This window comes from Lytechinus pictus, chromosome 16, assembly GCF_037042905.1.
Source record: "Lytechinus pictus isolate F3 Inbred chromosome 16, Lp3.0, whole genome shotgun sequence".
NCBI classification, from domain to species: domain Eukaryota; kingdom Metazoa; phylum Echinodermata; class Echinoidea; order Temnopleuroida; family Toxopneustidae; genus Lytechinus; species Lytechinus pictus.
In genome coordinates, this window is record NC_087260.1 from 6,328,380 (window position 1) to 6,341,345 (window position 12,966).

Sequence of the window (12,966 nt, forward strand, 5' to 3'; positions counted from 1 at the left end):
CATGATTACAATGACTACAAAAGGTACTTCATGACTGTGTTTAGATGTAATTCTAACAAAATCAGCAAGGGATGGCACTAGCATTAGATGGCTATGGTGAGATATTTATACTCTTAATGGATTCTAAAATATAATCCTTAAAATTTCCTTGTTTAGGGTCAATATATACAAAATTTTTAGCTCGCGCTTCGCGCTCGCATTGTTTGTTTAGCGAGACAGTTAAGTATCATGATTACAAAACAATTTGCTTATAATGTCCATTTTTAGCTCTGAATATCAAAAATGTTCAGCTCGCGCTTCGCGCTCGCATTATTTAATCAGTGAGATACATATCCGTTTAATGGCACTGCATATCCTTAAAATATCTCTATCAGGTCAGTATACCTGACAACTGAGCGCGCTTCGCGCGCTCCCTAAGTGACCCGAAATTTTTGCTGGTGCCCCCCCCAATGCCGTGACCCACGGTACGCCACTGATGGGTATGATACCTCTTTCTTACTTTTCTTTCTGTTTTCATAGTTTCTATCAAGTTAAAGAGTACACTTTTTTCTGCAGGTTGTAAAAAATAGGGGGCCGGCTCGGCCCCCTCCTGGATCCGCGCCTGCTGGCCATAAACATGTCAACAAGTGGTCAGTGTAGTGAAGGTACAACTTGTGTCCTTTGTTCCAAAGCACAGTCTGTATAAAAAAAAGTTTATCCATATATTAAGAGGATTCATCCTAGTCAGAGATTAATGAATATCAGAAAAGAAATTTACCAGAAAAAAAATAAAAGAGCAACCCCTAATCTTTTTCCTGGTACCTTACTAATACAATTTACACCGCTCATGTCTGAACCAATGAAGCTGAAAGACAAAATGGATGGTTAAAGGGGGCTGACTGATCAGCCCGGCAAAGCAACATTTTCAGCCTTGAAATACCGGTATCCTTATTAAAAGGATTATTCATAGTAACCACATTCAGTAACAAAGAAATCATTCAGCTCAGTGAGGCATCAGTGAGAGATTCATCTCATACTAACTTGCCATACCTTGCAAAAATTGAATTTGTACCTGTTTTCTATCTGATTAATTTGTTCAGTCATGCATGGTGTCATTGGTTAAAAAAAACCCAAAAGGTATCAATTTTGGCTAATTTAACATGACTTGCAGTATTTTAAAATCTTGAAATATTAACTCTTAAAATTTTGATTACCTTTTTAATACATACTGTGTTTTTAGCTTCTCTTATGCATCCCTTTAAGAACCAAGTCGGTTTCATTATAAAAATAACTTTTTAAATTTTAAAGGGCAAATCCACCCCCAACAAAATTTAAAAAAGACAACAAAAGAAATGTGAAATATCATAATTTTTCTTCATTCTGTTTTTAAACAGGGTTTGATTTGTCCCTGAACATGTCGAAAATAAAGAGCTTTGTTATTTTCAAAATTGCAAATATTGAAATAGTCTAATACCGTCTGTAATAAAATACAAAGGAAATAGTGAGTGTGTGACATCATCCACTGTCTCATTTGCATTTCACCCTTGTTATGCATATATAACTGTTTTATGAAAATGAAATTTTTTAACATACCAAAACTTCTTATTTTACATCCAATTTTGAGGAAATTTTCAGTTTTATTCTTGTTTTCTTTTCCCTGTCTCTCTCTCTCTTTCTTCAAATTAACTTTTGTTGGAGTGGACTTACCCTTGAAGGGGTGCATACATTTTTTTTACTTGGGGTACCCATGAATGGAGCCATATTATTTAGCACTCTTTACTTCGTTAAATTTCATAGGTATATCTCATCCTACCAAAAATGTGCCTCCTGGGGAGCGTTTCATGAAAGGACTTGTCGGACGTTTTATCCGACAAGTCCTCTTTTATCCGACAGTTACCATAGTAACATTGCCTCACAGCCTATCAAAATCAAGGAAAGATGTCAGATCTGACAACTTGTCGGACAAAAATCTTGATGAAACGCTCCCCTGGATTCACAATTGCGAGCAAATGATACTGCTATATCATGTAAATTTATTTCAGCTAACTTGTCACGATGCACATGACAAACCTTTAGATGGTTCAATCTGTCTTGCTTCATTGTGTTCCTCAACCAAGTTTTCACCCGCCTCAGAGCACTGAAAGATCTTTCTGCCTCACATGAATGGATCTAATCGTACCCGGCCGTAAATAACGGCAAAAGCTTCTGTCTTCTGATTCGCTGAAAGTACCAGTACGGTACGCGTACGAACGTACGGTCTTTCCAGATCCAGTACCCCCGGCCCCCGGCGTCGTACGTACAGGAACGGCTCATAGACGGCTAGCTGCGCTGCTTTTGAATGCGAATTTACCCACCGTTAATTGCATCGAAAAGTTACATGACAGTTGTTTTTTTTTCTTTATATTTTTTAAGGGGAATCAACTCTCATTTCCTTGAGAAGGTATGCACATATTCCCCCCCCCCGATGGTCACACTTCTTTTGTGACAAAAACATGGGGGACATTTGATATTGTGTCCCCCCTGAAAAAATCATGGGGGGACACGTCCCCCCCCCCCGTCCCCCACCGATTGACGCCCATGCTCTACAGTGTGCAAAGTATGACCTCGAATTTGATTAAATGAGATAGTGGTGTAGAATCTTCCCTTATAAAGATACAAGCCTTTTGGCGCGCCTTTTGTGTTTACTAAAGCACATTTGCTCCAACAAAAGTACTGATTTTGAAAAGAACCCCAAATTTCTAATGTTCACACCTCTTAAGTATACCTTTCTCTTCAACCATGCAAAATTTTGTGAAAATGACATGGGTTTTAAATAAAGTACAGCTTTTATTGAACTTCTTAAATTTGTTATTTGAATTTCACATTTTTTAGAATTTTTTGTCACCTTTAATTTTCACACCGTATCGATTCTTGCATGTTAATGTTGCGCTTGTTTTTCCTCCAGTTCTGTCCGACGACGTCGATCCGTCCGTCCATGAAGAGCTGCTGTCAGACTTTTTTCGTCCGACAAGTTGTCAGATCTGACAACTTTCCTGGATTCTGATTGGTTGAGAAGCACTGTTACTATAGTAACTGTCGGATAAAACAGGACTTGTCGGATAAAACGTCCGACAAGTCCTTTCATGAAACGCTCCCCTGGTAATTTGCAATTGTTTGCATCATATCAGTGGACGTCCCGTGGACGTGGATAAAAGTCAAGTCAAGACGTCAAGTAGCCCTAGGCTATGTACTGACTGTATACCGGTAAGTCAAATGAAGTCAGACTCAAATCAGAAAAATAACTAGAAAAATCTAGGTCAAACTGTTAGGATCTAAAGTTACGTCTACGAGACCGAGTCTATTGACCATTCTAATTTTAATTCTAGACACCAGTCCTTGCTCGCGGAGCTGGAGTCTCAGTGGAGGCAGGCTGGAGCTGAGCTCGCCCGGCGCTTGCTAGGCATGCGATGTCTAACGTTAGCAGCGCAGCAGCGGCACCGGTGGCGGTGGCGGTAAAAACACAACCGTTACCCGTTAGAGTATAGACGGAATTATAATATAAAAGTTAGGCCTAACGTTAGATCTAACTTTCTAAGTTAGTCCTAGAGTTTAGTTAGCCTAGGCTAGAGCCAACCTTGAAAACCTTACACACATTAGATTTAAAAAAAAAAAACTAATATCAACACAATTTACAGAGGGGTCCCTAGTTTAGGCTAGTACGTTACTAGGACTAGGTCTAGGACTTTTAGGAGTAGGACAGAGTAGGCCTACATCATGATTTAGACCGAGATCTAGTTAGATTCTAACGGTTCTAACGTTAGGCCTAGACTAGATCTAGATCTATAATTAATACTAGATCTAGATTTAAACATAGACTATTAGAGCTAGATCTATACCGGTATGTTGTTTTTCGTTATGGGTCGTTTCCACACCCAAAAGATATAAAGGAAAGGAAGAAGGCCATTTCAAAACTGAATGAATTTGTACATTAGAGATATGATCATATGGGTTGACTTTCATTATTATTCTACTTGCACGATTCTGGAGGGTTTGTTATAGTTTGGTAATATATTTTTTATTTAAAGGAATCAATTAGGCCTAAGATATCCGCATGGTCGAAAAGAGGCAAGATAATGGCTTTGCAAATCAAATTAAAATTTGTATCATTGATGAAATAGCGGAGTCTACCCAAATATTTGACTAACTTACCAACCTTTCTACATTTACATAAGTTTTCAATATGGACATCACGCTTCAGTTAATTAAATCCGCGAAATGTATGATTAAGACAGTGTTGTATTGCAATATTGTCGATTTTTACATTTCAAAAATTACATTTAGGGCCTACTGAACAATGTCTCGAGCCTATGAGTAAAAACTCCTACCAGCTGTCTAGATAATTCATGATAAGCTAGAATAGATCTAGATCTACTAGTAAGACTTGCTAAGGTCTACATTATGTAGATCTCTAGCTCTAACTTAACTTGGCTCCTCGTACCAATACACGAATGGGGTTGATAGCAAAAGATCAGAAATTGTTGAATAAATCCCCCAAAACGACGTTTATCCCTGTCTAGATAGATCATAGATGAAACCTTGTGAAAAATTAGAACCTACCGGTAATAGATATTGCATGCCTTCAAATATTCAATAAACAATCTTCATGCTACCTCTCCCCAACTTCACCTACGGTACGCTGACAATCTAATAATTCATTGTTGGGAGCGTACCGTAGGCCTACATGTACTGATGTAGACCTAGACTTAAATCTACCTCCCGGTATGTGATCTTTTTTTTTTACTTAAACACGATAGATTAAATGTTAACTGCGTTGTGTGATGCTTTGTTGGTTTTTTTTTAAATAAACTGCAGATAACACAAGGGATCAATTAAATGTGGAATGCTCAATAGATCTACATTTGGTGGAATCTACACCACGGATATGGAGAATCTAACTGACAATGACCAAGACCAGTGTCAACTAAGTATGTGGAAATTATTCAAATTCTTTATATTTTTATAAACCATCTCAGTAGATGTGGACCTACATGTACAGGGAATAACGTTCCAGGTATTGCATCGCAATTTGCTCCACATTTTTGAAAGACTGCTCTGCATAAATTCTTTTGTAAAGCATATTTTTACATACATGTAGGACTGTACATTACTTAGTTGAGAGCTTTTCTCTATGACCAAAAATGCCATTCAAATTTATAAAGCAAAATTGTTCTCTGACCTATTAATGCAATTTGTTTTGCGTTTTAAGTTGTCTTGTTTTTTTTTCTTTGTTTTTGTTATTTACTTATTCTAAGGATAAGCCTGAGAACCATTTGTAGTCCTGGCCCCTTTTATAATTCTGTCTAAAAATACTAGATCTATGACTTTGTATCAAATGTTTAGTTCAATTACTTAAATGCCATGAAATAATGAATTAGATCTGGTATTAAAACACTTATAATTTAAAATGCTGAATAAATCACTTATCAATTGCTATTGCTTATTGCTACTATTATGGGTCAGCAAGTTACTTATCAGCTAATACAGGAGATGGAATTGTATTTAATAACAGCCCCCCGGGAGGGGGAATATATATATATATATATATATATAATAAGGAGAGCACAATCTTATCAATCTTATACAATCAACAGTAAAAGAGGCGACATATTTGACAATGAAAGAATGATTGACATGTACAAATATCTGGACGGTTATTATGATACAAGTTCTGAGCTTTTCTGTCTGAGAAATAGTGGTAAAACACGTGGTCATTCCTTAAAGCTAGAGATTGGATATTCATGTCTTCATGTGCGCAAAATTTTCTTTGCAAACCGAGTGATAGATGTGTGGAACAGTCTCCCAGAAGATTTAGTTACTGCTTGTTCAGTGATTGCATTTAAGAGTAGACTGGATAAGCATTGGGAGAAGATTGCCTGTGGTTCAAGTGTTTTTCATGGAATTTTTCCTGTCCACGATACCCCCGCCATCCCTCCCTGCCAACACAAGTAGACAGTGAATCTAATTTGGTCTGAAGGAGAGCAGCAATAGACATTCTACTTTGATCGACGAACAGGCTTAGTCCTACAACATCGTTGGCAGTGGCGTAACTACGGGGGGCATGGGGGGGCACGTGCCCCCCCAATCGGCTGGCCAAAAAAAAAAAAAAAAAAAAACGGGGAAAAGGAGAAAAAGAGGGAGAAAGGGAAAGAAACGTAGTGGGAAAGAAGAAATTTTTGTTAATTATAATGTTATATTATATTATGATTATCTTATGTTATATTACATAAATAAATTATAACTTTATGAAAAATAATTTGCACAGGGCCTATAGTCTTCATTGTTTCTGGTGCTCGCATTGTCTGTTTAACAATATATATAATCTTCTTGTACTAAAACCTCCCGTTTTCAAGTCAATATACAACAAATATATTTTCTTAGACTTCGAATTATTATTGTTTTATGTAGTGACATATACTTTTTTTTTCATGACTACTTAAAGTGATTGCCCGATTTTAAGGTCTTAATATAAACCATTTCCTGTCCGTACTTACGTTCGCATTCGTGGATTGGTGAGATATGTCTGTTCTTCATGAATTTTCTAAAATCAGTCCTTAAAATGTCCCTTTTTCTGATCTGAATGTAAAAAATTTCAGCTTGCGCTTCGCGCTCGCATCATTTGGTTAGTGAAATACGCATGGTCTTCGTGAGTTCCTAAAAGCAGGCCTTAGAATGCCCCTCTTCAGGTCTGAATTTCCTAAATTTTCAGCTCGCGCTTCGCGCTCGCAATATTTGATTTCTGAGATGCGTATGATAATCATGATAACAATGACTACAAAAAGTGATTCATGTGTTTAGATGTAATTCTAACAAAATCAGCATTCGCTTGGCACTCGCATTAGATGACTATGGTGAGATATCTGTACTCTTAATGGAATCCTTTGAAAAAATAAATAGTCCTTATCCCTCTTTTGGGTCAATATATACAAAAATTTCAGCTCGCGCTTCGCGCTCGCATCATCTGGTTAGTGAACTACGTATGATCTACGTGAATTCCTACAAACAAGCCTTGAAATATCCCTCTTCAGGTCTGAATTTCCAAAATTTTCAGCTCGCGCTTCGCGCTCGCAATATTTGATTTCTGAGATGCGTATGATAATCATGATAACAATGACTACAAAAAGTGATTCATGTGTTTAGATGTAATTCTAACAAAATCAGCATTCGCTTGGCACTCGCATTAGATGACTATGGTGAGATATCTGTACTCTTAATGGAATCCTTTAAAAAAATAAATAGTCCTTATCCCTCTTTTGGGTCAATATATACAAAAGTTTCAGCTCGCGCTTCGCGCTCGCATCATCTGGTTTAAGTGAACTACGTATGATCTACGTGAATTCCTACAAACAAGCCTTGAAATATCCCTCTTCAGGTCTGACTTTCCTAAATTTTCAGCTCGCGCTTCGCGCTCGCAATATTTGATTAGTGAGATGCGTATGTTAATCATGATAACAATGACTACAAAAAGTGCTTCATGTGTTTAGATGTATATTATTCTAACAATATCAGCAAGCGCTTTGTACTCGCATTAGATGACTATGGTGAGATATCTGTACTATTAATGGAATCCTTTAAAAAAATAAATAGTCCTTATCCCTCTTTTGGGTCAATATATACAAAAATTTCAGCTCGCGCTTCGCGCTCGCATAATTTGGTTAGTGAACTACGTATGATCTACGTGAATTCCTACAAACAAGCCTTGAAATATCCCTCTTCAGGTCTGACTTTCCTAGATTTTCAGCTCGCGCTTCGCGCTCGCAATATTTGATTAGTGAGATGCGTATGTTAATCATGATAACAATGACTACAAAAAGTGATTCATGTGTTTAGATGTAATTCTAACAAAATCAGCATTCGCTTGGCACTCGCATTAGATGACTATGGTGAGATATATCTGTACTCTTAATGGAACCCTTTAAAAAAATAAATAGTCCTTATCCCTCTTTTGGGTCAATATATACAAAAATTTCAGCTCGCGCTTCGCGCTCGCATAATTTGGTTAGTGAACTACGTATGATCTACGTGAATTCCTACAAACAAGCCTTGAAATATCCCTCTTCAGGTCTGAATTTCCAAAATTTTCAGCTCGCGCTTCGCGCTCGCAATATTTGATTTCTGAGATGCGTATGATAATCATGATAACAATGACTACAAAAAGTGATTCATGTGTTTAGATGTAATTCTAACAAAATCAGCATTCGCTTGGCACTCGCATTAGATGACTATGGTGAGATATCTGTACTCTTGATGGAATCCTTTAAAAAAATAAATAGTCCTTATCCCTCTTTTGGGTCAATATATACAAAATTTCAGCTCGCGCTTCGCGCTCGCATCATCTGGTTAGTGAACTACGTATGATCTACGTGAATTCCTACAAACAAGCCTTGAAATATCCCTCTTCAGGTCTGACTTTCCTAAATTTTCAGCTCGCGCTTCGCGCTCGCAATATTTGATTAGTGAGATGCGTATGTTAATCATGATAACAATGACTACAAAAAGTGCTTCATGTGTTTAGATGTATATTATTCTAACAATATCAGCAAGCGCTTTGTACTCGCATTAGATGACTATGGTGAGATATCTGTACTCTTAATGGAATCCTTTAAAAAAATAAATAGTCCTTATCCCTCTTTTGGGTCAATATATACAAAAATTTCAGCTCGCGCTTCGCGCTCGGATAATTTGGTCAGTGAACTACGTATGATCTACGTGAATTCCTACAAACAAGCCTTGAAATATCCCTCTTCAGGTCTGACTTTCCTAAATTTTCAGCTCGCGCTTCGCGCTCGCAATATTTGATTAGTGAGATGCGTATGTTAATCATGATTACAATGACTACAAAAAGTGATTCATGTGTTTAGATGTAATTCTAACAAAATCAGCATTCGCTTGGCACTCGCATTAGATGACTATGGTGAGATATCTGTACTCTTAATGGAACCCTTTAAAAAAATAAATAGTCCTTATCCCTCTTTTGGGTCAATATATACAAAAATTTCAGCTCGCGCTTCGCGCTCGCATAATTTGGTTAGTGAACTACGTATGATCTACGTGAATTCCTACAAACAAGCCTTGAAATATCCCTCTTCAGGTCTGAATTTCCAAAATTTTCAGCTCGCGCTTCGCGCTCGCAATATTTGATTTCTGAGATGCGTATGATAATCATGATAACAATGACTACAAAAAGTGATTCATGTGTTTAGATGTAATTCTAACAAAATCAGCATTCGCTTGGCACTCGCATTAGATGACTATGGTGAGATATCTGTACTCTTAATGGAATCCTTTAAAAAAATAAATAGTCCTTATCCCTCTTTTGGGTCAATATATACAAAAATTTCAGCTCGCGCTTCGCGCTCGCATCATCTGGTTAGTGAACTACGTATGATCTACGTGAATTCCTACAAACAAGCCTTGAAATATCCCTCTTCAGGTCTGACTTTCCTAAATTTTCAGCTCGCGCTTCGCGCTCGCAATATTTGATTAGTGAGATGCGTATGTTAATCATGATTACAATGACTACAAGTGCTTCATGTGTTTAGATGTATATTATTCTAACAATATCAGCAAGCGCTTTGTACTCGCATTAGATGACTATGGTGAGATATGTATACTCTTAATGCATTCCTAAAATATAGTCCTTAAAATGTCCGTTTGGGGTCAATATATACAAAAATTTCAGCTCGCGCTTCGCGCTCGCATTATGTGATCAGTGAGATACATATCCGTTTAATGACACTGTCCTTTAAATGTCCCTATTATGTCAGTATACCTAGCAACTGAGCGCGCTTCGCGCGCTCTATAAGTGACTCATAATTTTTGCTGGTGCCCCCCCAATGCCGTGACCCACGGTACGCCACTGAAGTAAACTAAACTAAATGAATCGCTTGTTTATTGTAGTAATAGTTTTAGGAAACTCCCAAATGCAATTACAGTCCAAGATTATTTCAATAAGAATTTTATACAAACGATCAGGAAAGATTTAAAAACATCAAGCCATTCTTGATGCAAGAACTTCGAGGTGTGTATACTCAAAAGTAAATTGCCGGTTGCAGTGACGTAATAATCCCAACATATTGAGGTAGCTAAATATGGCGTATTGGGAAAATTTATTTTTGAAAAGTTGCGAGCAAGGAAGCAAAACATTTGGACTTCTTTAATACAAAGTTATAATTTTGTGATAGATTTTGACATAATCAGAAAATAATACCCTTTTCACCCTTCTTTCCTTTTCTACATTTTTTCTTGGTCTTTTTTTTCTGAACGCCAGTGGCCGGTTGGTCTACACATATGTTTCGTCTACTTGAATCCGTTGGTCTGATCTCACATGGTTTCGTCTATTTACCAATTGATTTAGTTGCCATTTGGCCCATTTACCATTCTGAATAATATTGGGCAATTCCATGAAATAATCCATGCAATTCCATGATTTGGGGCAATACCCACCAAAACTTACTTAACAAAATATTATTATTACAAAAAAAAGCCCTTCGTATTATTTCATTCTCACACCCCCGTTCTCACACTGATCCGCTTTTCCTTGATTACAAAATTTTAAAGGTTCAAGACTTATACCAATTTCAGCTTGGGCAGTTTATGTTCATGTATAAAATCAGTATGGTTCCTTTGGCATTTAATCATTGTTTTTCTCAAAATAACAATTTTCATAGGTATCCTACCAGACAAGCCGATAACTTTCATCTGCCTATCTTAAGAACTCGTTTTGCGCAAAATACTTTTATTTTCACCGCCCCCAAATTTTGGAATTCACTCCATACAGATGTTCAACAGGCCCCCTCTATCCACTCCTTTAAGAGAAAACTAAAAAAAATTATGTTACTGTCTTACCAAAGTAATTAATTAGTTTGTAGATTTTTTAGTATTGTCTAAGCACGCTATTAAGTCACACTCTCTTTGATCCACGTTTGCACTCTCGTTCTTGCCCCCTCCCCTTATCTCTCTCTTTCCGACCCTTTCTCTCCACATAATCTGTGTCTGTGTGTGTTTGTGTGCCTCCCTCTCACCCCCTCTCTCCCCACTTATATTTGCCCTCTCTTTCTCTCGCTCCCCTTTCAGTACTTTATTCCTTCTCTCTGCCCTCTATTCTTCATCATGTCTTTGTTTTCTTTTTAGTTTTTAGTATCGTCCCATATCTCTGTCATCTTTTTATCATTTCTTGCTATTACTCACCATCTTTTTATTATTTCCAATATTCTATTTCAACCTATTGTATTTACACCTGCAAATGAGTCCGATTTCTCAAATGTTTAATATACTTTCTTAGGGGATCCACGCTCTACAAGCAATGCTTTTTAGTGGATCCCCTCATTTCCATATCAGATTGTGTTAAAACTATTTTACAAATATTTTGGAACTTGCAATTGATTTGTAATCATTGTTATCATATTTCTTTTGTATTTGTTTATATTTATAATGTATGTTTGATTTGTATTTGCTTATGCTGATAATGGAAATGGAAATTAAACTTGAACTTGAACTTGAACTTGAACTAATCAACCCTTTGGTAAATCCGACCCCAATTTTTCTCAAGTCTTACTTCACTTCATAAACTGACCAAGTCATTGTCCTTTGAGGACATTAAAGACTTTCAAAAGAACCAGAAATCAGAGACAGAAATATTTTATGGAATCGCCCTATTGCTGTCAGGCTCTATCCATTTCGTCCAATATCCAATTGGACTAACACATCTTTATTCTATATGGTTAGACAAACGGTTATGAACTGTTTTTGACAAAATAAATGTAATGCGAAGTTTGACCAGCTAAAAATTACTCCAACGGGCTTTAAAAAAACTTGAGAATAAGGCTAGCTGAGCATTAGAGCAAATGTAGTGTAAACCAAACACCAGTTTATACACCAAATTGAAAGTAGACCAAATGGGATTAGCCATAGGCGGCGGAAGCCGAGTATGTTTTTTTTTTTTTTTTTTTTGCTTGTCAATTTTTTTTCCTGCGTCCCCCTTAAATTTTTTGGTTGATAACCTCTTTTTTTTTTTTTTTGGCTTGTCAAAAATTTCTTGTGGTCCCCCCTAATATTTTTGGCTTCCGCCGCCAATGGGTTTAGCCCGTATGGTATTAGACTAACTGGGAAGTAGACCGACTGTTGGTAGACCAAGAGAAAAATGACCGTTTTCATATATATCATCGTCCTCAATATATTTTCCCTTTTTTGTGCTTGCTTCAATTACTACATAACTTACATTGTTTTTTTTTGCCCCCTTCCTTTGGTGACCATTGTTGACCATCTACACTCCTCTGTCCCTCCTCTCTTCCCCCTCACCCCCCCCCCTCTCTCTCTAATATTGTAAAACAAAATATTTTCTCACACGATCCATCACTTAGGTTTTTGTAAAGCGCACAAAAATTGTTTGTGTTCATTTGTTAACAAAAATATACATTATTACGACCCAATATTTCTTTGTTGTAATTTTGTAATGAAACTAAGTTAGGGGCTTGCCTTTTGTACAAGTTTTTTTTTCTTTCGGCAAGACCCTCCGTTTTACTTTTGAATACAAATTTCATCTGAGGTATCTTTATTTATTGAATTTTGTTCCTTAAATATACGATTATGTTATCTTGTAATATTTCCAACCTTGTTATGTTATGTTTATCATATTATGTACAATTGTGAAACGGAAATCGATAAATCAAATCAAATCAATTGTTAATTGTCTTGTATTGTATAATGAGTTTCTATTCTTAATGTTGCCTCTTGTTCTCTTTCCACTTTCCACCTCTTGCTTTTCCTTTTGTTTTGACTTAACTCAATTTGCTTCCCTTTTCTCATCCTTTTACTCTCCTCTCTCCTCTTTCATCCTAAATCTTTCATTCCCCCTTTTCTTCATTATTGACGCCTTGTAGTAAATATGTTATGGCTTTTGGCATTTATCTTATGATACATAATTTCCTTTTCATCTGTATGAATCTGTAT

At 36.7% G+C, this 12,966-nt stretch overlaps 1 protein-coding gene across 1 annotated transcript in view; it reads left to right on the top strand.

Moving 5' to 3' along the window:
- The first annotated feature begins 4,858 nt into the window (after nucleotides 1-4,858).
- Nucleotides 4,859-12,966, top strand: part of LOC129278945 (transcription factor RFX4-like) — a 28,366-nt gene continuing 20,258 nt past the window's right edge. The window contains exon 1 of the mRNA XM_064111585.1: nucleotides 4,859-4,943. Within this exon, the coding sequence (XP_063967655.1) occupies nucleotides 4,859-4,943 (85 nt within the window). The remainder of the gene's footprint in view (nucleotides 4,944-12,966) is intronic.